The sequence below is a fragment of the Aquila chrysaetos genome, chromosome 3 (genome assembly GCF_900496995.4).
Source record: "Aquila chrysaetos chrysaetos chromosome 3, bAquChr1.4, whole genome shotgun sequence".
Taxonomy (NCBI): domain Eukaryota; kingdom Metazoa; phylum Chordata; class Aves; order Accipitriformes; family Accipitridae; genus Aquila; species Aquila chrysaetos.
In genome coordinates this window covers 62782899-62808419 of record NC_044006.1, presented here as the reverse complement: position 1 = coordinate 62808419, position 25521 = coordinate 62782899, and the positions used below count along the sequence as shown (strand labels likewise).

The window sequence follows — 25521 nt, the reverse complement described above, 5'->3', positions numbered from 1 at the left end:
CTCACTGACATGGTGGTGGCACTTGAAGCTGTGAGAATCAATGAAATTCAATAGAATTTTAGGAAAATGGTGTCAGGTGTGATGTCCTGATCCCACAGTGAGGGCCAGAAAATACTTCTCACAGAGGCCAGGGATGGGGGGGGAAAGGAAAATTTTGAAAGAGGAGAATTCTGTAGCAGAAGATGGACAACGCTTGAAAGAAGCAGACGGGAGGTCCCAGCAGTATGCAGTAGAGCCCCGAGTAATTGTTCTGAAGAAAAAAATTACATGTTTAGGCATGCCTAAACCAGAAAGAAAAGTTGAAGCAAAAGTGGAAGACATTAAAAGTGGTCTTGAAAAGGAGCTTTGGGCAGTGTTTGCAGGTAAAATCTACCACCAAGTTTTGAGAGAGAAGGTGTGCAGATGGGGAAAGAGTTGGGTAAGTTCAGAGATCATGTTTAGAATGGGTAGGTGTTATCTTTATGAGGGTGATACTTTGGAATAAAATAGTTACAGACAAAGATTAAAATGTGCTTTCAGCAATGCTAATGCATAACCTATGTGAAATAACTTTGTTTCTGGTGAGTGTTACCTCCTCTTCTGTCGTAGGAGACATAGAATATATTTAAAATACATGCACTGTCTTAATGTTACTTTTTATGCTTATTAAAAGTTACTTTTAGTAGCAGACAGTTTTAATCATTATAAATATAGACAGTGACCTATTTGCAAAGATTGTTCTGTCTTTCATCCTCTTTAGTAATTGACTATTGCATAAACTGTGAAGCACTAAAGGGGATTATCACTAGGATGGCTGTTTTGCTTTGATTAATTCTGAGTAGTAAAGATCTTGCAAAGACATCTTTCTGTTTTACCTCTGCAATTTCTGTGGGATTGCTGTAACTTTTTTTAAATTAAGAAAACAATTTTTTTTGTGTTTCTGTGGAAGATGCGAGGGTGCATCTTCTGGAGATCTTAGCATTCTTGACTTCGTCACTTAGTTGAAAGACTGGTGGCAAATCATTAGTGTTAGACTGCCTTGTGGGTCAAACATTAAACCTCTAAAATAAATGGCTATTACTAGTTTTGTGGGGCCCAGAATTAATTTGCTTCTATTATAAGAAATTGCATGCTATTTTTTTCATTCATTTGCCCAACGAATAAACAATTTGACAGTATGAAGGAAGCATGCTATATACAAAGAGGGTTTTTTTTCCTTAATGAAAATGAGCATGTTTGCAGATTCATGGTGGCATGTATAATGCAATATTCTGAATTGCATTTTAAGTACCATCTTTTTAATCTCTTAACTCCTTAAAATCAGCATTTGTTATTCTAATGATGTTAAATGCTGAAATATGCCCATTATAATGAGGTGAAGAATTAAGTTTCAATGACAAGGAACTAAAAGCTTTATAATTTAAAGAATTTTGTAAGACATTGGCACATTTTTTTTTTTTTTTTAAATTCCAGTAACTGCTGTTAGAACTTAGAAAACATTTCAAGCTGTTTACAAAGTTACATCAGTAATTCTGAATGTTGTTGGTCCAGAACCTTTAAGGAATATTTTTCCTGGCTTTTTTTTTCCCCTACCCAATGACAGCAGGTCTCGATAGTTTCACTTTACAGTGGTGCTGTTTGTGATCAGCTCTGTCTCAGTATTTTTAATACATAAGTCAGCTAGCAGATAGCTGTCCCTCTTGGTCTGAGTGAGTAATTCTGGATTTAGGCGCCCTAGAGTGAGAAGGCTCTGTGTCCCACTTAACACTGCCTACAGCCCGTACGCTCCTCTGAACTTCCCTGCTGCATATCAGATTGACCTTCTTTAAAAAAAAAAAAAAAAACCACCAAAATAAAAACCCACAAGTATTATCTATGTGACGCAATTGTCAAAAAACCATAACCTGGGAGACAAGTTGGTTTTAGTTGATTGGCTTGTTCTAACAGTGGTGTCTGAATACTCAGTGGAGTAAGCTACAGATCTGCTTGGTACACGCAGTTTTGTGTTGTGCTTTCAGAATTGAAACAAACATCTGGAGCACTGTTAAAATTCTGCAAGTGCCAACACAGTTGTCTGACTTTTCACCCCTATTTACCTTAATTTCATGCAGAAAATGATAAAGTGGAACTTCCAAGGCATCAGCTTACATTAATAAACCTGTGCCTTTCATCCTGGTAGAACTACTTACTAGCTCAAATGAAACTGAAGCTGCAGTGCTTAAGGAATAAAAGCCATCACATGGAATTGATTTTTCTTTTTTTCATCTAGAAAAGTGTAATTTCTAGTGTGCAATACGAGTTTTGGTGCCTGCTGTCTCACCTGCCTTTTCTTTTGAAGTAGTGCAAAATACCACCCTCAGCAGGGGTGATGGCAGAATCTTTAGGGATGGTGGAGTAAATGCTTAAACAGAAAAGCAGCCCTAGGTAAAGGAATGGATGTTTTGTCTGACTGCTGCCTAAACTGAAATCAACTGGAGATACTGGGGAATTGCTTGTTCTCCCTTGGCAGTGCTTCTGTCAATTTTAAGTGGGGAATCTCCAGACATAGAACGAACTTAAATTGCTTTGTGATAAACAAAAACACATTTGAGAATATTTGATCATATCTTGTTCCTGCACATAATTGAATATAAACGATTGTATTTGGTATGTCTTTACCTAGTTACTATTTAGGCCGTTGTTTAATATTGCAGTGCTTGCCTGTGGAATAAATGTGCTGTTATTTTGTAGAATTCTAAAGAAAGTATCATTTGTTTCACAGCAGTGTGACAAAACGGAACGTATGACTCGGTAGAATAAAATGCAGAACACTTTTTTCCTTTTTTTTTGGCAGTTCTCTAGAATAGTAGACATTTGTGCTTAAAAAAAGGAAAGTAAAATCTATGTGTATCTAGTACCCAAACAGCTGATATTTCTCTGACGTGCCTTGCCAGATATGTTTGATTTAAAAATGATGGAGAGAAACGGGTTTTGCCCTTATGTGGGGTTTGTTCTAATGCTAAAGGACAGTGCTTTTGGACAAAACAATCTTTCAAGACAGTAAGAATTGAAGGTTTTCAAAAAACTTTTGTGATGGTAAGTAATTGGGCAACATAGGGTTAGCTTACACTTAACAATTTTGAATTTAGTCTATCTTAATGTGGCTTCTGAGCTAGTTCTTGGGAAAGACAGTAACTTTTCAGTAGATTGTTTTATGAAAGTGCTAGGTTAATGCAGAGGAGCAATCAAACAAGCATGGAAAATGTCAGCAGTAGGAAACAACAAAACAAAAATGCAGAACTCTAATTCCATGGTATTTCTGTATTTTTAAATAGTGTGCATTTGCTGGCCCCTCTCATCTTGAAAAGTAGATAGTAGTGCTGAAAATAGCATAGAAGAGGTGAAGAGTATGAGCAGAGACATGGAATGGTTCCTGTGTGAAGGCTTTGCAAAAACCTTACACGCTAGTGGGTGCACACTTAGTACTGCATACAGAGGACTCCTGATTTTTAAGTTGGTATTGTAATTATTGATGCTGAAATGGCTGAGAGTAAAGCAGCCTAAATTTTGGTGGTTTTTTTTCCCCATTTTTCAACAGTTTTTATCTGCTTGTCCTGTCTTGTCTTTTGTAAAATCTTTTGACAGAGACTTAGAGCTTGTGTACAATGATGCTCTGAAGAGTGGCATAGGTGTTTAGAGTCTGTGTTTCAATTAATTCTAGTTCTCCGTCTCATAAAACAGTTTTGTACATGAAAGCTGAAAGTTGAGGAGCTCTCTGAATGAATTGAGCTTATTGCTTATGTTGGGTTTTGATGTTACATTATTTGGCTTCAACTTCTGTTTGTAATCAAATTCATGATTAGAACTTACTGGCTCCTATCTTAAATCTGAAATTACATATTACATTTTGAATTAAATTAACATAGTTTTAATTGTTCCCTTTTTTTAATTGTTTGCCTGGGGCTTCTGGATGATCTTTGGATCATTCAGTTAAATTAAGTAGCTTCCCTGTGTTTAGTGCTGAAGAGCAGAGTTTTGTGTATGTTTTCTGGTGGTGTCTAGTGTATGCAGTTGCCATCTTTCTCTTGCTTTCGCAGATTATTGTTCCATTGAATCACTTTGCTGCTGTAGTCACCACCTGGCTCTATGAATATTTATTGCCAGTACTGCACTGAGATGGAGTGGTGCTGGCTTAAGCAGTGTTGTGATCCAGTATGTCAATAGCCCATACATATCCCTTTACTGCAATTTGGATAGTCATAAATAGTCCAGTGCGAAGTCTGCAGATCTGATGGATTGGAGGACACATCTGCCTTTTTAGTGTCATTGATGTGATGGGACTTATGCAACAAATGTGCTAATGTAAAGAAATATTCTAATAAAATATCTGATAAAACCAAAAATACTGTTAACAAACTTTCTGGACTCTCAACTGGTTGTTCAACATATCTAATAGTGTTATATACACATTTCTTTTCTAGACAGCTTGATAGGTTGCCAAGATGTAGCACGAATCATTTCTAAACAATAACAGAAACTCTATACCGTGTTGCACATAACCATTGTTGTTCCTGAAGTATTTAGAAGAAGCTTTATCCTGTGGTAAAGTGTTGTAACACTAAATATGAGGTTCTTGAGTGACTTTGATTTGACTGCTTTTCCTGTTGCAATTGAATAAAGGTGTTTCCCACCCCACCCCTGCTGATAATCTATCAACATGCTTGGCACTATCCATATCAATTTCTGGTTATCTGCATCTGATTCAAAGAGCTAATAGATGGCTGTCATGCATAACTGCATTGTGCTTTAGACACAGGGGACTATATATGTGTGTATGTATGTATATACATATCTTCTATATATATAATTATATATATAAAGATATAAAAAAACCAGGGGCCACTGTTCTGTTTCTTGATAGTACTTTGATCTTGATTTGCACCTCATATAGTGCAACTACCAACTTTACACTCCTTCACAAAAACTTCATGAGATGTACTCATCAGTATTGTCCTTTTTTTTTCTTTTTTTTTTTTTTCCCCCTCTTATTTTAATCCTCTAAATAAGTCCATTTGTCCTAGCTGTGACTTTGTCCTTATCTTCCCTTCCAGGTGCCACACTCTAACTTTTAATGGCATCTTCACCGCTACCCTAAGGCCCTGTACTTTTGGTAGCATAATGTGTGTTACTCTTTAGTGCTCGTGGCCACAAGCTATGCCAGAGGACTTCATTACTTCCTCCCAGGCATGCTTTTCACAGCCAGGCTCTGTGGCTGCCTTGCTTTAGGCAGGGAGCTGGAGCCTGAGCTCCCTGGAGAAGCTGCGGTGTGGCCCAGCTGTCACGCAGCACTGTCCTTCCAACCCTTTGCTCATCATTCGTTCACTCGCTGAGCTCAGCCACTCGCCCTTGTGCCCGTGGCAGATCCTAATCGGTTGTCCACTGCAGCCTTAGCAGTAACCAGCTACTTGCTTTGCTTCCTCTTGCCTTTGCCAACCTGAAGGGTTACGTACTTCATGTGACTGCCTGAGAAGAGAGGACGTTTAGGGTGAGGGAAGTAAAACTCTAGAGATATTTTTTCTTGTTCTTTCATGCTCTTCTCACAAGGACAGACCTGTCTCAGTTCCTTTTCTTCCCAAGTTTGAGAGCACTTGTTCCTATAGCAGGTTGTGGGTTATGATGTACCAAGGTATAAATTTTCCTTTAAGTTTGTTTACTTTTTGGGTAACTGTATGTGTAAAAACTGTATTGCATCCCTTTTTGCTTTTTCCTAGTTCATAAGTTGCTATTGTAACCATCAGTTGAGCAAAATTTGAATATGTGCTTCTGCTCAATTTTTTTTTTTTTTAATCTTTTATGGAGAACTGGAGAAACCCAAATCCCAAGTGCTTTGCTAAAATCTAGCTCTAAATTGTTTTTTCATTCTTTTCTTGCTTTATAAAGCTCTAAACCCTCAGCAGATTTTGTCCAAACTTACAGTGTGATGATACCCCATACAGCATTTGTCAGGGCTGTAAGACAGGGTGCTTTCTAGCTGCTGCATGTCTTTGGCACGCTGTTTATTAAAGCAAATAAAGAGAACGTTGTGGGATGAGAAAATGTTACACTGACAATTGCTTTCTTTGCAGTTGATTTTCTGAGGAAAGTTTGTGATTGTAGCTTGAAGGGTTGTATTTAAATACCGTGTCCATAGGTGATCTCAGGAATTCCATACGCTTATCCTGCTCTCACTTCATCTCACAGTGCCTCCTTACTGTCTGTCTGTCCAGAAACTGCTGCTTTGCTTCACCATGTATTATGTTAAACTGTGATTTGAGCACTGAAGACCAGGCTTCTGTGTTGTCCTTGGTATGGCTGGATCTGGGCTTGCGTACAGCCTCAGAATTTTGTAAAGTAAATAAAATTCCACGAATACTAAATCTTTTTATATCTTCTTAACTGTCATCTGAAAAAAAAATGCTGGTTTAATACCTAATTTTATTGAAGCGGTAGTTGCGGACTTACTTTAACATCTGTTTTAATGTTGAAACACAAAATTAAGTGACAAAAGTATACTTATTTATTCTGGATACTGAATTGCAGAAATAGCTGTTCTTAAAAGCGAAAGAAATTCTTGCTAGTGTAAGGAAAATAAAGGGGAAGAAAGAGTGCAGATATGCATGGCTGAGGGTTTCATGCTTTCTGCCCTGAAACTGGGTGCCAACAAACTGTCTGCAAGTAGAGAGAAACAAACTAAGAAATACAGTTAAAGGACAAATATATCTATTTTTAGTTGTTGTAAGGGGGGAAAAAGATGCAACCTGGTTGAGATTCCCATGAGAATTTTATTGCTTTGCTTAGTTCTTCTGTAAGCAGTCCATATAGCCTATTGCTGAGTATTTCTGGGATTTTGAGATAGTCTTTAACAGTACAATTGTGTGCTTGCCTTTAGCATTTTAAAAAAAAAACTCAGAAGTGATCTTTAAAAAAAAAAATTGTTGAAGTTAGGCACGGTGGGTTGAATGTGTTTCTAAAAATATTCATCGTATGATTTGGTACACTTTTGCAAAACAGAGTAATGATGTTAAAATTTGAGTGACTGTAGCCTATTCTAGGTCAGTTAAAAGTTGAGAATTAAAAAAACCAAATCTTAGAAGTACCATGGCATAATTACTTACAGCCTTTTTTGTGTGGTCTTAAACAGCCACTAAAAGAAATATTCCTACTTTGATCAAATTTTGAAATAACTCTTATATAAATGTGCCAACTAGTAACACTTATTTTGTTCATCCTACTATGTCTTTTAAGGCAGAATTTTAAACTGAACTCTTGACTTAAACTGTTGTGTGTGTCTTGTCTGCCATGACACTTGGCTTTCTATGTTATCCTTCACTACCAGAAAAAAATGTTATGCATGGTGTAATAGTAGATGTTCTTTGTCTTAAGTCATTAAAATATGTGAGTTTGAGGGGTTCAAGTAGCCCTAAGAAAACTTCGAAGTTTTGATTGTGTGCTGGAGCACATATATTGTGGAGGCAGCATCTTCTGAATTTAGAAGGACTTGTGACATTTTGTCTTAATTCTTCATATCTCCTCTCCAATATAAATGATGGGTGCTAATATATGTGGGATTTTTATGGCTTATTGGAAACTTTTAACATACAAACTAAAGAGCTGAGTAGGTATATATACTGGAGGTGACAATACTTAAACAGCCAGCTTCTGGTGCTGTTAAGAGCCCAACTTGTAATGGGAATTAATTTTAAAATGCTTTTCCAGTGGAGCTGTGAACTTCATTTCTGTAAGTGCTAAAGCCAGAAGTATTTTTCCTGGTCAGAAGGGTTTTAAACACAAAACACATCTACAGTATTGGAAAAAAAAAGAAATATATTCATTTTAATGCCAAAATTTTTTTCCCTCTTTAGCTTTTTGCCTGAAGGTTTGTTTGCTTCAGGCAGCCTGGTCAATATCCCATTCAGATAGTAGTAGGGAGACAGTAAGGATGTCAAAGAAATGCAGTATCCTAAAATACCAAAGACTCCTTTGAAAATTAAATTGCAGTCTCTGCTCTAAGTTGTTGTACAGTGACTTTGTCTTGCACCTTGTACAAAAGCTTTCTGTCTGTCATGGAATCCACTAATTATATTCAGCATTACACAGTAAACATGTGAGAGAATACTGGATCTGAATGCAGATTTAGTAAAGGATAATCCAGTACAGTGACTGGTGGTTTTTAAAGGCAGCCAAGTCTAATATGTTCACTGTTGGCTGAAATCTGCCAGGTGAAGATGAATTTTGATGTTAAAATAATGAAATTTTAGATAATATGTTTTAATGAGCTAAATGAGTAAGTGGGAGCTTAACATCTAATTTTAATTTAACCATTTAAAAGATTAGTTGTTAGTTGAAATTATGTTTACATATGTGAAAAATGATGAATAGTGCGTGAAAATGGCGTTTGTATCATCTATAAGCTTCAGTGGTGCTCGAGGGAAGGTTTATGTGGAGAAAGAAGCCTCCAGAAAGAAGCTATCAAAAACATATCAAACAGCTGCTTGTTCTAAATCCTTTTCAAGCTGGGGGATCTTTTCATATTAACTTATTGTGCTAAGCATCTCAATGACATGCTTTATGACAAGAGTGACTTTTTTTTTTTAAATTGATTTGTAACTTCTTGCTGCTATTAGATCCATTTTGTTACGGTTTGCCAGTATGGCCAAAAGCTCTGTGCTGCCTTGGAGAACAGTGGCATAAAAGTTGAGTTTCTGCTCAATATAGATGATTCTGTATGCTAAAATGTAAAGTATGCCCATGTGCTCTTAGCAGAGTTTAGCAGTTTAACATCTTCCTGTAACTCTTGTCCTGCTTTTCTCTTGAGAGGAGTGAGGGCTGCGAGGCTCATCGTACCTTGAGGCTTCATTGTAGGTTTTGTTATGGTAGCTGTACTGTCACCATGCCAGATTGTTTGCCCATCCTCTAATCCCCAATTTCAATGGCAATCTAAAAAGCACAGCTATTAATACCTCCAATAAGTGTTATTCAGAAGATACAGCTAATCCCCCTATATACTCAATTGCTGCTCTTGTGAAGACAAAAACATTTGGAGTAATGTTAGCCTAAAGCCTATTCAGGTATTTAAAGTTTCCCAATAAGCTTTAATATTTCTAATATAGCTGTTGTACTAGATGTGACTGAACAGCAAAGTCTTAACAGTCATCAAGCAGAATAGGTTCTATTCATTGACAGCAGTATTGCAGGAAGCTTTCTGGGCAGCTGGCTGATCAGCTTGCAGCACTGTTACTTTACAGACCCTTGTGGGACCTGGAGCTTCTACAATGCCTGCAGTTGCCTGTAATTCAGCTCTTTAGAGAAGCTCGGTGGAAATGTCTCTAGAAAATGGCATAGAAATCAATGGCAAAGTATTCTTGTGAACACTTGTATACAGTAATTTTAAATACATAGAAAGCCTTGGTTTTCGGTCTGCTTTATTCATGGCAAATTATTGTTTTTCCAGAAATAGTAAGGCTTTAAATGTCACTTGTTTGTGATACTCTGCTTTAGCTAAATCACCAAACAAATGCAGACCTCTAAAGGTGCATCATTTACTGATGACCACAGTAGAAAAATAACATGCCCTTTACTCTAGTACATATTTTTCTTGGAGAGTCCCAGAAAATTCAGCTTCCATTCAACCTGTGTTTTCTGCGGCTGAAAGCTGCTTTCCGTCAGCTTTCAAGAACAGCTTTATGTGCTGAGCTTTGCTATATACTTTTGCATAGAGATTTTTAATGCATACATGTCCTTAAAAGCAGTTTTTTTCAATAGCTTGGCAGATAGTGCTGCAATACTTTATTATACTTGTACTTTCAATGAGAATGTTCTCTAAAGGCTGGTGGCTCCAGCTGATCCGCTGAATGCTGAGCACAGAATTGTAATTCAGCAGCATGGGGGAGGGCCGTGTTTGCTGTAGCTGCTCACTGGATGTTGCTTAATCAGCATGAAACTATTAGCAAATTCTTGCCATCTCAGCTATAATGTACTGCTAATAGGTTTGCTTTATTGCATAGGATAGTCGAAAAAGCCCGGAATGTTTTAGTAACTTTAAGTAGCATAACATTCCTCTTAATGAAGTTTGACAGCATTTTCTAAACTCCCTCTCACACTGTATGACAAGAGTACCATAAATGCGTTCCTGGTAACTTATCTGTTTCTTTTCCTAACAAAAGTTTCCTTACGTGAAAGCTTTTGATGCAATTTTACATTCCAATGTATATAAAATAAGATTCCTGGCAACGAAGGCATCTGTATAATTAGTCCATTTTAATGTACTCTTAATTTTATCAAAAAATTATGTATTTGTCAGAAGACTTTTTAAATCTTACTTCAGTCAAAAAAAACCCAAACCAACTTTTGTAAGGGTTGTTTTTGTATTTTTTTTTTTTTTTTTTTAAATTACACCCTACCCCACCCCCCCTAGTATTTTAGGATGTGCTTTGTCATCTGGGGCATGCAATTCTACAGTATTAATCCAGCAGTGCTGCTCATAGTCAGAATGGCTCTAGTTTGAATGTAGTACCACACATGGGAAGACCAGATGCCATCTTTATGATCAGTGCATCTTTGGCAGACCTTGTCCTGACTGATCTAACTATGACACCAGGCCTTTGGAGATGGAGCCTGTACTTGAAATATCAAAATACTTGACTGCCCCCCCCCCTTTATTTCTGGCAGGCTGTACCTCTTTGTTTCAGCTTTTCATAAGAGGTCTTTCATCCTATGCAAAACTTTGTTTGAGAAGGACCTGCAAACAAGTGGGGGGATTTTTGTTAAACTTTTAATTATGATTAATTGTTGATACTTGTCTGAAGGAATGAAATCAGTACAGAAAGCTGGAATAAGTGTGTGGTTTGGGTTTTTTTTTTGTGTGTGTCCTGTTACTTACACAGTTGGCTTCTACAGAAAACACGGTATATTATGTTGAACAGATAGTTCCAAGCCTTTTAAGTAAGAAATTTCAACTTAGGATGTCAAATGTTAGGTAATGGGCTAATATTTTTCTTTTTGAGTTATCAAAGAACTCAAAGATATCGCAGTGAGGGATAATTGTAGTGACTTCATTGTCTGATTTATACCAGAAGTTGTAGAAAAAGTTACAGTGAAGCAGAGGAAATATTTCTGTTGATCATGTTAATTATCAGTCTAATCTACAAGTGTTTTCACCTCAATATACCCCCCTAAAATGGGTGCTTAAAAAAAAAAAATATTCCGAACTATGTTATGGGGAACTTGGCTGACATGCTGTGCTGTTTAACCATCCTTTGTTTCAGTTTTTGTACCAGTGTATAGTTGGAAGTACTGAAGGGGAGCTGCTTCCTATTAAGTAAATCTGAGGAGTCAGAAAATATAATATATATTTTAATTTGATTACTGAAAGCTTGATGAGATGTTAATTCTCAGAGCACCTAATTTCTTATTTAAAATCAGGTAGCTTTTCTATGGAGTGGGCCTATAACCTCTTGATATTCTCATGGTGCTTAACCACTAATCCATATGGCTGCCTGTTCAACAGTAATCACACTAGCCTGGCAGTGGAGGTACTTTCAGTGTTTTGTTTATGGTTTTTTCCTTTGTCATAATTTTAGGTGAATGTTAAGATTTGATTTATTTTTATTTTTAATTTTTTTTTAACTTGAATTGCTCAATAGTTCATGTAGGACATAAGGGACCATTAGAACCTGTTCTAACACCTCTTTTGTAATGTGTACCAGCGAACATCGTACAATAATTTTCTGTGTGAAACCTTGTAACTGTTATGTTTAAAGATGATTGTTGGAGGAAGGGAGATACTTAGATTTAGTTTTGGCTTTTGAGGGTGGATGGCTGTGCTAACCTTCTGGGGATAGGCTTAGTCTGTTGTTGAGGAACCCATTTGTTATTATTTGAATATTCTGGCATACACTTTTTTTTTTTAAAAGTAAGTTTCTAGACCATGTGATGCTGCCTTAGTCTCTTCACCAGTTCTTTTATTTAAGATACAATAGGCATACCATAGACTGTATGCACTGATGCTATTTTGTGGTTCTTTCTCAATTACTGTAGCATACAATCCACAGAATTTTTTTATCCTAATGGCCACATTGAAATTATATTTGAACTGAAAAAATTACAACTGACTGCTTCTGAACAAATAAATATTGAAGTTTAGATTGTACTGCAGTTACTCAGAAGCTTAAAAAAGCCAAGCAAAAGTCCCAAAGCCCAGTTCACTTAGTTTGCAAGACCTCTATTTTGTATTACAAAATGCAGCTTGTTTCATCATTTGCTTATTTGCAACTTCTGAGGGAACACAAGTGACTTGAAGTTTCCTGTAAGTGCTGCAGCTGTGAAAGCGAACCAGGGGGAAATGGCCACAGGTCTCAGTAAAACTGCTCTTCATTAAACATGTTGGGCTTGCCATCTAACTTACAACATTTTGTGGTTTTTTGGTGTGTTTGTTTGTTTGTTTGGTGTTTTTTTTGTTTGTTTTTTGTTTTTTTTTTTTTTTTTTTGCAAATTGCACCTGGAATTGACTTACCAGCTCCATTTCTGAGGGCTGTGAAGTGATAATTCATAGTCAAGGAAGAATAATTGAAGCACAAGCATTTGGAGCGTTTCAGGATGTTGCTTTGGGTGACTTAAATTCTGTGCTGGAAAGCTTTTTAGTCTAGAGATGATTTCACTGCCTTTGTGATTGTCTCTGAACACAGTAGTGGGTTTGGCCAATGTTGAACCTGCCTGCTCTGAAAAAAAATCTATGTATTAATCCCACAAAGTATAGCATTGTGTATATCTTCCTGTCTGGTTTATTTTGCATCTTACTAATTTTTTGGGTTAACCACCTCAGTGAACAGGACAGGAACCATTATGGGGTTGATGTGACTGAGTGAATGGTGGCATGTCCTTATTTTTCTGAAATCTGAGAAGCTCAATTCTCTAAAACTCATCTCTTGGATCTGTGGGAATGCCTGAAATCGGAAGCATGACTAGATCCGGTGGAAACTTATTGCTTTATCCATGTCAGTTTTGCTATAGGTTGAAGAAAATTGTCCTCAGCCTTTTTTTTGGGGGGTGGTGGGAGCAGGGAGGAATCTCCCCTTTCCTTGCTGGTATGTTTTTGAATGTTATAACTCTTCTGGGTTGTAACTTATTTTAAGTATTGATATACCCTGGAGGTTTGCAGAGGAGAGGAAAATATAGCATCTTTTCTTGCTTTAATCGATTAAGATATTCCCACCATACCTGACCCAGGTTTTTCTACTAAAAATTAATATTAGTAATATGGATTTTTAATTAAGTTTTGCAAGAAGTGACTATAAGCACTCTGAACAATGTACTGTTCCTATTTTTCTTAAAGAAAAATAAAATAAAAATTGAGAGACATGGCAGTCCAGCATAGCTGAGACTATATATTAGACCTTTGCCTCACTAAACTTTCCATTCCATCTCATTTGATGACAACTGTGGCAAAAGTATCCCTTTTCTGCCTAATTCTGTAAGGTAATATATTAGATACAGAGTGATAGGCATTTTTTTGTTCCTGTCCATGCAGACTGGTGGAAGATCTTGAGCATTGCCAGAATTGGCAAATGCCTCACTGGTAAGTGGGCAACTCACACTGTAGTCTGTGCAACAGCTGAGTTCCCTAGATGTGCTTATTTTGCAGTTACCTCAGTTTACCTGTTGCCTGATATAGTCATAATGAGTAAAGCTTACCATCAAGTTTTATCTTGTAGGTGCATCAGGCATCAGTATGATACCCTTTTTCCTGCTGTTGGAAGGGCTTGGGTGGCTGTGAGGAAAATGTTTTGGTTTATATTGCATATATAAAGTATCACATGTGTTATATTTTGTGTTAAAATAGTTTTTCTCAAGCTACTAACAAAAAAAACTTTCTTCAGAGATGTTTTTTTGCTCCAAGTGGAAGACTTAAGCTAGTGAGCAAAATTCTATTTCTCTCTTCACTCGTATCATTCATACTACTACTGTGCTCTGTACTCTGAGGTGACAGGAAGAGCTGTCCTTACTCAGCTTAAAAATCTTTGTTATTCTCCATCTGAGCTACTTGGGGTACTACTTTCTTCCTTTGATGGCATGTGGCCTCTTCTACTTCAGGTATGTTCTTTAACACTCTGATCACTATGGTACTATATTGCACGTTCTTATAGGCTGTTGATTTTTCCTACTAAAAAGCAAGGATTTAAGCCTAACATTTTAGTTGTGCATAGTTGTACAACAAAACACTTTCTTACTGTACATTTTTAACAGCTTGCTCCATTTGTTTCTAACTTCAGATGTGAATGTGCTGCCTTTCAGGGTGAGCGTGAAGCTATACAAAACCTTGTGAGAGTAATGAAAATAGAGAACCCCCCCCCAACGTGGTTTGTTCTCACTGCAGAGGGACAGAAGCAAGAATCCCAAAAGTGCTCTTGAAAGTTGTTGACAAACCTGCACTCAAGGAGAATTCCCTATTTTCCTGATCAGACTGTTGCAAGGTTTCATTCCTTGTACCTTGCTTCCCTCCATACCTAAGTTAACTTTTTGCTTAATTTAGCCTGTTGTGTGTTTTGGTGTCCGTCCCCCCCATCCCTGGCAGAAATAGACACCTCTTGACTTACTATTGGCTCTATAACTGATTCTTTTTTAGGCATTTGAAGGTAATGCCTTTTTCCAGCCACCTTTGGAGTTTAATGATGCAGCTAAACCCCCTTAAGAGCTAACAGGTTCTGAAAGAGAGGGTCTCACTCTCCTGTCTCCTAAGTCATTCAGATACTTCAAAGACAACTCTAAATATGTTTTTGTTTGGTTTTTGGTTTTCAAAGTCTCAATGGGATTAATTTACTGCCATTCTAGTTTCTTCTGTCAGCTTGCTGAAGGGGTCACATCAACATTGCGGAGAGGAAGGGAGATGGCATTGCTCCTCTTGGTCGCAGTTGGCCAGTAGACCAGCTTAGCTATATCTTAAAACTGTATCAGTGGTCTTTTATTTTCTGAAAGAAATAAATTTGTGGTTTTTCTTGTTTTCTAAACATCGAGTTGTTGGCTGAGTCCTTTGAACTGTGTACTTTATTAATTTGGTGACACGAACTGAATTAGCAAAAGAATTTGCTGAACTTCTGGTATAAGCAGAAGTGTCAGTGTGGCTTCTGCTTTTCTGCACAAAGGAAATTCTTGGGTTGTGTGCATGGGGAGTTAGGGTAACTAACTCATTTAAAATGGCAAATTACTTTTCTCTTGGCTTCTCTTTCTGCTAAGGTGAGCAAACCAGTTTTTCCAAAATGAAAAAGAGCAAAAAAGAGATTTTTAAATTTTTTTTTTTGATAGCAGATATTCTGATGTGTTAAAGATAGCTGTTGAAAAATTTGCCTGAAATTAAAAGTATGGAAACAATCAGGACTTTGTGTGTACAGACTTAAGAACAATTATATCCTGAGATTCATATTTCCCTAACCCAGGTCTGTTTTATGTTAGAGTATGAATAAATTACTTGATGAACAGGTTTTGTCATAATTTTTCTAGACTTTGGGTATATAATTTGATTTTGGTTTGTAGAGGTATAGAGCTAGCATGACATTATGTAAAACGTGGTTCTTCAAATCATATATTCTGAAACCGTATAGCCAGTCAGGATCCCTAGAACATACTTTTCAGATGTTGTTCTTAGTTTATAAATTGGGCGGTACTGAAACTTGTTTCTCAGGTTTTTAATATAATGTTTATGGAAGTTAGCGTAAATAGCTACACTGGCTGTTTTCTGAAGGCATTGCCTGTTTAGTCCCAAGTGGGACATTCTAATCAAGGAAACAGCCTACTGGAGATTTGGGGCACGCGAGTAGTGCAGTACCTTGGGAGTAGTAGTTGCAAGTAATAAACTCGGGGAAAGCTCTGAGAAGCAGATGTGGAGGGTAGCAGCTGCCTGGGTGTTCAGGAAAGGGTAGAGCCTACCAGTTGCACAACAGAATATATTATTGTTAATATATTAGTAAGGCAAGCCAACAGAAATTACTCTAGTATCTGATTTCATACTATACCATGGTTGCTTCCTAGGCCAGTCAGCTGTGTTATTCACCGGGGTTTGCTGCCTCAAGTTATTCCTATAACGTATTTCCAGTATATCAGTAAGTGTGCTGAAACATTAGCATTGTTCATACTGTTTGAATACAGGTGATGTTCTGCAGCTGCATATGTTATTAAAAACTTTAAAGTGTTGCAGTTCATAAGCTCAATAAGATATTTGGAAATTGTTCTAACACATAACAAAGAAATACTAGCATAACAAATGCTTGCAGAATTTGCTGCTACAAGCAACATTTAGTGAAGCAGAGTTTCACACAAGTGAAATCTGCTTTTACAGCAGAGTAAAAGGACAACAGCTGTAAATTGTGTGGGAGTTCTGCATTTTCTTGTCAAGTGTTTGGCATTAAATACCCTTTCTGACAGAACACAGATTTGGTCGCTGCTGTGTTTTAGAACTGTCTCTTGCAAATTGTTCTTTTCTCTATTTAAAAAAAGCAAACCAACCCTTAATATTTGGAAAGTAAGCCATTAATATACACATATACAGGTTTTAAATTCTTAATGGCTCTGGCTTCCTTCTGTTTCAAATAGTAGAATATTACAATTTTTTGTTCTACTGAGTCATGGGGTTTTGGTAACTTGTGTGGTAGTAGTTAGACTTCATTCTGTTTGATCAAATGGTACTCAAGGTATCTTTTAGGCTTTTGATCTTGACCAGTAATACAACTTCAGTAACTTTTGAGTAACTTGGGAATATTATCAGAGGTGATGTTTACTTTCCCATCTGCACTTTCCATGGGTGTGTGGCTTTACACTGCTTTGTGTAAGCACTGGACCCTCAAAAGTACACTTAAATGCTATGGGATCTGTACTTTGGAAAATGTAAAGTGTAGAAAAAATTGCTATTCAGTTTGAAGTGACTTAAACTAATGGAAACTTTCTTGACCTTTAAGCTATTATGAGTTCAAATAACACCATTCTATCCCCCCAATTAGATTTCATATGAACTAACTTTTTAGATGTGCTATGGTACTGTAATGGTGACACATAGAAGTGTTCTATGAAGATGTTAATAATCTAATCTTTCTTAAAAAATACTTTGATCTCTCTGAGGCAAATGAGATGTATGGCTATACATTAAATCAGTTAAAACAATAAATGGCTTGTTAAGTGAGGGCTTTCCAGTACTCCTGAAACTTTAAGAGATCATTCTGCTGTATCAGTTATTCTGCTGTAACACTTCTAAAACAACTGAAGAACTTGTTGTGCTCTTGTGATACTGCCCTTCTGAAAAGCAGTAGCTGTTGGCATATTATAGGACAGTTTTCCACTGGAGAAAGCAAGTTCAGTGTTTTTTTGGTGTGTTCTTAGTGTACTATCTTAGTTTTTATAGAAAATAATCCTTGAGAGATATCACAAATGATTCCCAACGGCTTTATTCTTCACAAATCTGCATTCAGACATGTACTGCGGGTTCCCCAGAGGTCAAGAATTGACAGCAGTTAAACTAAAACACAGAATAAACTTGGTGTTTCTGCTAGTATTGTTGAGACATCCTTATTACAGAACCAACTTGATACCACTTCCATGAAGGTGGAGGAAGAATAAATGTGTAAATCTACTACTGTATGGCATGTCCAGGTTGTTCAAGATGCTGGCTAAATTTCTGAAATAGGTTACAGATACTACGTTATGTCTGTGGAAAGCATCAGTGTTTTATATGGTGAAGTGGACAGGGTAAAAAAGGAGTGAAGGAAATCTACTGGCTGACTTTTCAACGTTGTTAAATTCGGCCACTTTCCTAATTGGGGTAAGCTTGCTGTATAAGCACGTATGAAGCAAAGTGTTTCATATGGTATTTAAATTTTCTACTATAGGAAAAGCAGCTTTGTATATATCCTTGGACAAAAGCTTTTTTATGGAAGGGAGAAGCTAGATTGTGCAAGTGGTGAAGTACAAGCATGGTAAACACTGTCATCTTTGTGCATGTTTTACAAAGGATCCCATTGTAAGATCTTATTTCCGTTTTTTAAAATATTTGACATCACTGTTGCAATCTTTCGATCAATTATATACTTTCTTTTATTGCTATACACTTCTGAAGTTCGTATGTAATAGTTTTGCTCACTGAGATGGTTATGAGCACTACAGAAATGTGAATGGGAAATCTGTAGAGTGTACAGGAAGAAAAGGTTTCCCATTGATTTTCTTTCATCGGTCAGTTATGATGGATGATCTGGGAGTGTTGTCTCTGGTACCCAGAGACACAGCCAACTGCTCCCCTCTGTAGCAAGCCACGGCGTGCCAGAGAGCCCTCCTGCTGCAGCAGCTTTCCGCTGCTGTTTGTAAGTGTTTGTGAATGTGACAGAAGCAGCCACCTCTTGGCTCTCCGTGCTGCAGGATTTTTGCAGTACAATTTAATAAATCATTGTCTTGATGAGTATGAAAATAATTTAAGGCACTTCTTTTGGGCTACTGAAAAAGGGAATGTCTTTAGTTTTACAGGCTTTTTGCTATGCATCTAGATTTAATTTTTTTTAATTGATAAGGCATTACAATATCACCAGATGAAGACTTATGCTTTTGGCAACTTCGGGATTTCTTTTTTGTTATGGGAGAGCTAAAGCAGAAGCGAACTTAAGCGGCTGAAATAACACAAGCACATTCTGGCACAACACGACATCCCATGTACTAAGACTGTTTGTTTCATAAAACAAAATATTAATAGATTTATTTATATTAAAATGCCTTGTATGTAAATATCTCCAGAAATAGAAGAAAGTAATAGCTCAGCCTGTAATTCAGTGTAAGTAATTTGCAAAATTGACCAAAAGATAGAATTAAGTAAATCAGATGCTTAATTTTCCTGTTTTCAATCTGATGAAGAGTGATTGACTAGCCATTTGAAACAATTGCTTTGAGTGTACCTGCTTAATTTTTAAATTGGACATTTTAAACATTTAACTGTTGAATGGACTTTACTAGGCAAATTTATATGAATGCTTGGTATGGCATGATTTTAATTCTGCATTGCTTTGTAATGTTGTTTATTTTTTCTTACCACTTTATAATGGCAAATCAACTGAACATGAGAACTTAAATGCATTTAAATATTTGCATTACTATAGCTTGTCTGATATTTATAGTCAACTAGTAACAGGCTTATAATATTTACTGTCATCTTTTTATGCATTCCTTAGACTTAGAGAGTGAATTATCCAGTTAAGGTTGGAGAAGGTTAGTGCATTAAAAAATTGTTTGGGTTCCCATTTCAATTTGGCTTGTTAAATTAGTTTGCTCTCTTCACCTCTGACATAGTAGAGGACTTGCTGAAAAAAATCTCCCTCGTGGATTTTTGGGTATTACAGTAAGTTTTAAATGTGCCTGAATATGTCAGAAAGTAAGCAGTGTCCAGAACATGTTTGTGAAAACATAAGCCAAGAGCAGAAAGAGGAAGGAGGAGATGAGCTAATTATTCTAGTTGAAGCTGTCACTTTGTGAAAATGAAACTGTAGAGTTTTTAAGATTTCTTTATTCAACAGGAATGACATAAAAGCTAGTATTGAAGTCGCAGGCCTTCCTAAAAGGACAGTGGCGATTCCTTGGCAAGAAGCTCGGTTGTTGAGGGAACTGGGATGCTTCGTTGCCTGTCTTGGGATGCTGTGGGATGTGCCTGTTATCCTTTCTTCAGCTTGCTGCTGCAGAGAGCCAGTATTCACTTGTTTTCCTTCAGCGTAATGCTGTTCTTTTGCACGAGTATGGACCATCTGTTGCTTGTAACTTCATAAAGAGTATTAAGATGAGATTTGCTTTTTTTTTTTATTAATTTTTTTCTTTTTATTTTTAGCAGCTGGTTTCAGCAACTGGAATGCTGCTACTGAAATGGAAGCTTTTGATTTCAAGTTCATAACACTAAGAAAAGCTGCAAACGGAGGCACGACACTAAAGCAATTTAATTGTAAAGGAGGGAAAATAACGTGTGGTAGGTCAAGTTTTGCAGGCTAGCATTGCAGTTATGTTCTAGAAGTTTTTGTCTTGGATTTAAGTGCTATAAAAGGAAAAAGGTAATTGCCAGTTTTGAGGAAACTATGTTTTCTTTTAATTGCAGGCATCCTAGATGCAGTGTGTTCTCATTGCATGAAAATAAACCAAAAGCATTTTTAGGTGGTGGATAGGGAAGAGTTCTGTAGTCCTTGCTTCTCCCAGCACTGCAGTCTTACCCTGTTGGAGTGCACTGACCCTTTTTTTTTTTTTTTTTTTAAAGTTTCCTTTAATTTTGAACACTTAAACAGATACTGCCATCTGAAAAAAGCCATTTGTATAAGGTAACATTAAAATTTAAGGTGTCCTCTGGGAAGCTGATACGCATTTTGGTAATCAGAAGTACCTTGTGAAGTATAGTAAGTTTGCTTTTCATTGCACTGTGTTCAAGTGCTCAGAGGCCTGATAGTGTATCTGTGGCCTTTGTTGAAAATGTTGACTGTTCGTTCATGAATGATTAACAGGTTGTTTTATTTAAAGGCACATATCTGCTTCCTACTGTGCCAATATAAAAACTATGTTCTGAAAAAGCTGTGTGTACAGTCTCTGTTTGAAGAATGTTGTGTGTTGATCCTAGAAACTTTGTCCTGCCTGCATGAAACTCTCTTCCTTATCAATTTGCAAGGATTTAGTGCCAGCAGACTTTTCTGTGAGACTGAACTTACATATGGCAGATTTCTAAAGTGTTAAAACACAGAGCATTACTGAGCTCAGGGAGAGGTCCTTATATTCATAAAGTTGTCATAGTGCTTAATAGGCTGTACCATTTTCATTCAAGTTGTAGCATCATAGAAGTATTTCTGCTTTCTAATTTTTCTTTATCACATTTCTAGCAAGAGTCCTTCACTGTTCTTAGCAGGAGAAGGCAACATGAAAAACTGTGAAATCCATATCAAATAGCAAATGAATGTTGAAATGTTTTGAGTATAAGGCGTTTTGTGTGTGCATGTATGGGCCTGTTGAAGGACGTGTTCTTGTGATTCTGATAGTGAGAAAACAAAGAGTCTCTTTTGGTAGATTTAATTCCATGTTTATGAGCATTTGGAGCTTGTTAGTGCAAAAGTGAAGCTCAGGGAGTGAAGTTCGATCTGGAAGTCCTCAGGTACATACAGAGCTGTTTAGTGTTTAGCATATATTTAAGTTTCCCTTAACAGTGTATGTCTGATTTTGGGAAAACACTCATGGAAGTGGTCAGAAACTATTTTGATCTAGATAATGCTTTCTCTATTTGGATTTATACATTGGTAATGAGTAATGGGTTTGGTAAATGAAAGGAATACAGTTAAATTAATATGCTTTTTGGCTTGAAACTATTAAAGGTTTTTGCAGAACACAGTCTTGGAACTTAAAACAGTCATCTGAAATGAAAGGAGATGGTGGAGGGCTGGGGAGCTCTACAGGGACATCTAGTGGGACCTGCCTCTCTGCAGGACTCTCCTTCCCAAGCTGCTGGCGGGGAGAGGATTGACCTTCCTGCTGACACTGACGTAGAAAGTGTACTAAAGTTAATTTCAGGAAACTTTTGAGCTTTCTAAAAGCTGTTTTTCTCATCAATAAATGAGAAATTCTTCACAAAATTACCCTTGATAAGGTTGGGTGCTGTTGAACTGAGCGTTGTTGTAGACGTAACAACGTACCTCCTTGTGTGGCTCAAGGTATGAGGAAGTATTATTGTATGTTACGTGGTTATTTAAAGTAGTTCCTGGTAAGAAAGTTGTATCCCTCAAAGACGTACTTATAAGCTAAGCTGCGTGTTGTAGTTAGATTGATGGCTTTGTGTTTTCTTATGCTTTGCTGAAAGCAGTAACTTACAGGTACCTTTCAAAAATCCTGCAATTCTCCCCAAAGAATCTGTCAGAAGAGAGCGTAACAGGGAATGGAAGTAGCTGGAGGCTTGGTTGGCAGGTCAGTTAGCTGTCTTGTTTGTTGTTCAGGACAAAAGTTCTGGCTTCCCTTGAAAACCAGAAATTGGTATATTGAGTTTGGAAGTACTGAGCATTCAGAAGAAAACCCCTTATTATGCTTTCATATCATGTTACTGTTTTAAACTTCACTAGTATGCTGCTTGAATTATGTGGCAGTATGCTGGCTGTGAGCTTCCAGTATTGGCTTAGCACATACATGTCCTGCAGTTTCATCTGGAGTTGTTCTGGTTATAATGCTAAACCCATTGAAAACCTCAGTGTGAAACCTTTGAGCCATATTCTTATGTGTTGCTTGAGAAACTGTTCTAGAAACTATATTGAGCATTCTGTGTCATAGGCTTTCTATTTGGAAAACACTTTTATTAATACACAGAACTGTTCTTTTAATAATGGCACTTCATGTCTTAATTAAAACAAAAAAGCAACTGGAAAATGCAGGCCAGACAGCAAATCCTTCTTATTGCCTTGTGTGGAAGAGCAATTGTAGGAGGATGGGAGTGTTGTGCAAGCCACCGGCCTCCCGCTGCAGCAGCCGGGGTGTTTGATGGTACTGCTTTTGCCAATTCCTTGAAATAGAGGAGGGACCTGAAGGTTTGTGCATTTGCCGGTGCAGGTGTATGTTGTTGCTTCAAATGACAAGCTCAGTGGTTTAATGGAAGGATGATTTACGTGGGAAATGCAGCTCTGCAGGCCGATTGGGAAATGAATGCAGAAACTGCCTCTTGAAAGAGGAGACCTCTAGGCTGCTCTCCCAGCATCCCAGGGAATCGAGGTTCATCCCTGAAGACAGTGGAGTGATGTTTCATTCATAGTAGCATTTTTTATGGTGTTACTGCTTTCAGGAGCAACTCCACCAAAGGCGGCCATTCTACCCTCCTCAAAAAAAAAAAAAAAAAAAAAAAAAAAAAGCTGGGGGTGGGAGACTTGGATAGTAGAAAAATAGTCTCTTAGGGCTCATCAAGTTTTGTAACAGGTTTTTGGTTTTTTTTTTTTCTCCTTTGAATTAGGTAGAGGAGGATACTAATTGGTTTTGGCTCTCTTATTTTGCCAGTGCTGCAATTTTTTTTTTCCCCTCTTGTGGTTTGCCTTAAACATACTGTACTTGCTATATCTAGTAAGCTGTATTTTCTCTTTTAAAGGCACACAAAACAAGTCCATGCCTGTTTTAATCTCATTAAGTTCCTCTCTAGCTGTTTCCCTTTTGGTTGTGTGTATTGCCCATATTTGGTTCTAGCTATGGTGCAATCAGTTTATATCTGATTGTGTGGTATGCTAAGCTGTCTTGCCTGAGCAAACCCCGATAATTTATGATTAGATGTGGCCTAGATTAGCAGCTTATGATTTTAATGTTTAAAAGTACATTATAAAAGATCTTTTATGTAATGCAATATGTTATTTTTTCCTGTGAAAGATGCAACAAGAGGCACAAGGACTTGCCTGCAGCAAAGCTTCTGAATTAAAACAAAGCAGGGGGAAGGGATGGTATAAATTATATAGTTCCTTCCTTTGGAGTGCCTAAATAATGTGTCCTAAAGTACAGAGATGGCAGTGCATTACCAGGAAACTATTCGATTTGGTTTAATAACAAGCTGCTTTCCCAATCTCATAATCACAGCTCTTATAGTCTGCCTGGTGTGTTTTATATACTTGTATTATACTTTAAAAATTGAACATCTGAAAGTCTATTTCTCTCCTAAACACCTTAGTGGCTTATTTGAAAGTACTTGTGGTTTCAGTGAGTGCCATGGACTTTTAACCATGCTTTCTGCTGGCCTTCATGTTAGCAAACTATTTATTAATGAGAAATTAGGGATTTGTTTTCTTGTTGGTATTTGTTGTTCTACTTGTGTACATGTATGTGAATAAAATTAGGTGGATAAGAATATCCACTTAATTGTTACAAGAAGAGAGTGGTAATTAGAACACTCTGTGATATTGCCTAAGATATTTTCAAATAACCATCTGTTTGGAAAGGCCTACAGGTAAACTGTCCAGGTGTTTTCCAGAGTCTTTTAGTCACAACATTGTGCTTGTCTTTCTAACTGAACTGTCTGTTTAGATCTGCCTGAGAAGATAGAAGTGCTGCTTTACATTCACCATCATCTGTACTAGCAGTGAGGGGGAAAGGTTGGGGAACCATCTTTGCTTAACAAGTGGCATCTTAGAAATGCTACGTTTTGTCTTGAACAAGATCACATTACTCACAGTTCCTGAGCAATACCTGAACTGTAAAGCTGAAGTTTTTCAATAAGGCAAGGATATAATTATTTTCATGATGATGCCAGTGTATTTCAAACCCACTGTAAGACATAATTATCAGCTGTCATCTGGAGATATGCTGAAAAATTGTTTCAGTATTAAATAAATATAGCTTGTGCTATCTACCTTATAGTTAATAATCTCATGTTTTCACGTCCCAGCATCTTGTGGCTGTCCTTTGTGCTTTTGTACTTAACAAGAAAAAAGGGAGTTTGTTGGTTTGCTTAACTACTGTAATATATTCTGATTTGCAAGGGAGCATTCTAAAACTCATTTGCTCTTTAACAATACATTTCTTCTCTCAATAGCCAACTACTCCACCAAGCCAAGGGAGGCCTGATTCACCAGTTTATGCTAATTTACAAGAACTGAAAATATCTCAGTCTGCACTTCCACCACTACCTACAAGTGCTCCGGTCCAAATAAATGGGGAATGGGAAACCCATAAAGATACGACAGGACGCTGTTATTACTACAACAGAGGATCACAGGAACGAACCTGGAAACCTCCACGGTGGGCCCGAGATGCAAGCATTAATAAAGGGGATTCCCAGAGCCATGCAGATCATGAGGTAGTTCCTTCTGAGATCACAAGCAATGAGATTGTAATGCATATGAATGCTGTTTTGCTATGGAATTTGGTATTGCTGAGTTTTGAGGTCTCAAGGAGTGTCTTCATTTGTCTTTCTGGTCATGTGTCTTGGTATGAAGTAGTAAACAATTTAGCTTTTCAGTCGCTTTTGTATACAAGAATGCATACGCGAACTGTGTACAAGAGTAGTAAGTTGTAAAAATGCCTTACAGTCCCTCAGCAGGTATTGCAGCTTTTCCTTTAAAGGTAAAGGAAAACTAAGATATTTTGAAACTAATAGGACTATAAATGATGATAGAGTAAGACAACCATTCTAAGTTCTCTGACATGGAGTGCGTTCTCTTTCCCAGTGTATTTGCCACATTTTTGGGGGGAGAAGGAGGGGGAATGTGACAGTGCTTCTAGCAGCAGGATTTATGAGGATGCATTGAAAAAGGCAAAGGGAATTTTTTATTGTTATCAATATCAGTTAAATACACAGTAAAACAAAGGCAGGGGATATACAGGTGTTTGCTACTGCTTGGTTAATGCTGTGGCAGTAAATTTGAATATGAGATGCTTTTCTTATGGAGGAAAATATTTTTTGAGGGAGGGATTAAGATGGAGGTAGAGAACTCCAGAGTTCTGGACTCAAAACCAGACTTAATGGAGTTCCACAGCAGTTTCCACCCGCATCGAAAATATTGGCGTAATTGAAGCGTCTATCAAATTAAAATA

The 25521-nt window shown here is 37.2% G+C and overlaps 1 protein-coding gene across 10 annotated transcripts in view; it reads left to right on the top strand.

Moving 5' to 3' along the window:
* ARHGAP12 (Rho GTPase activating protein 12) overlaps positions 1 to 25521 on the top strand; it is a 103348-nt gene that overhangs the window by 32922 nt on the left and 44905 nt on the right. For 9 of the 10 annotated variants that reach the window (XM_041122289.1, XM_041122291.1, XM_041122288.1 and 6 more), the window contains one exon: positions 24521 to 24784. The exons of the other annotated variant lie outside the window; for it this stretch is intronic. In XM_041122289.1, coding sequence (XP_040978223.1) covers positions 24521 to 24784 — 264 coding nt within the window. The remainder of the gene's footprint in view (positions 1 to 24520; positions 24785 to 25521) is intronic. 10 annotated transcript variants of the gene reach the window in all.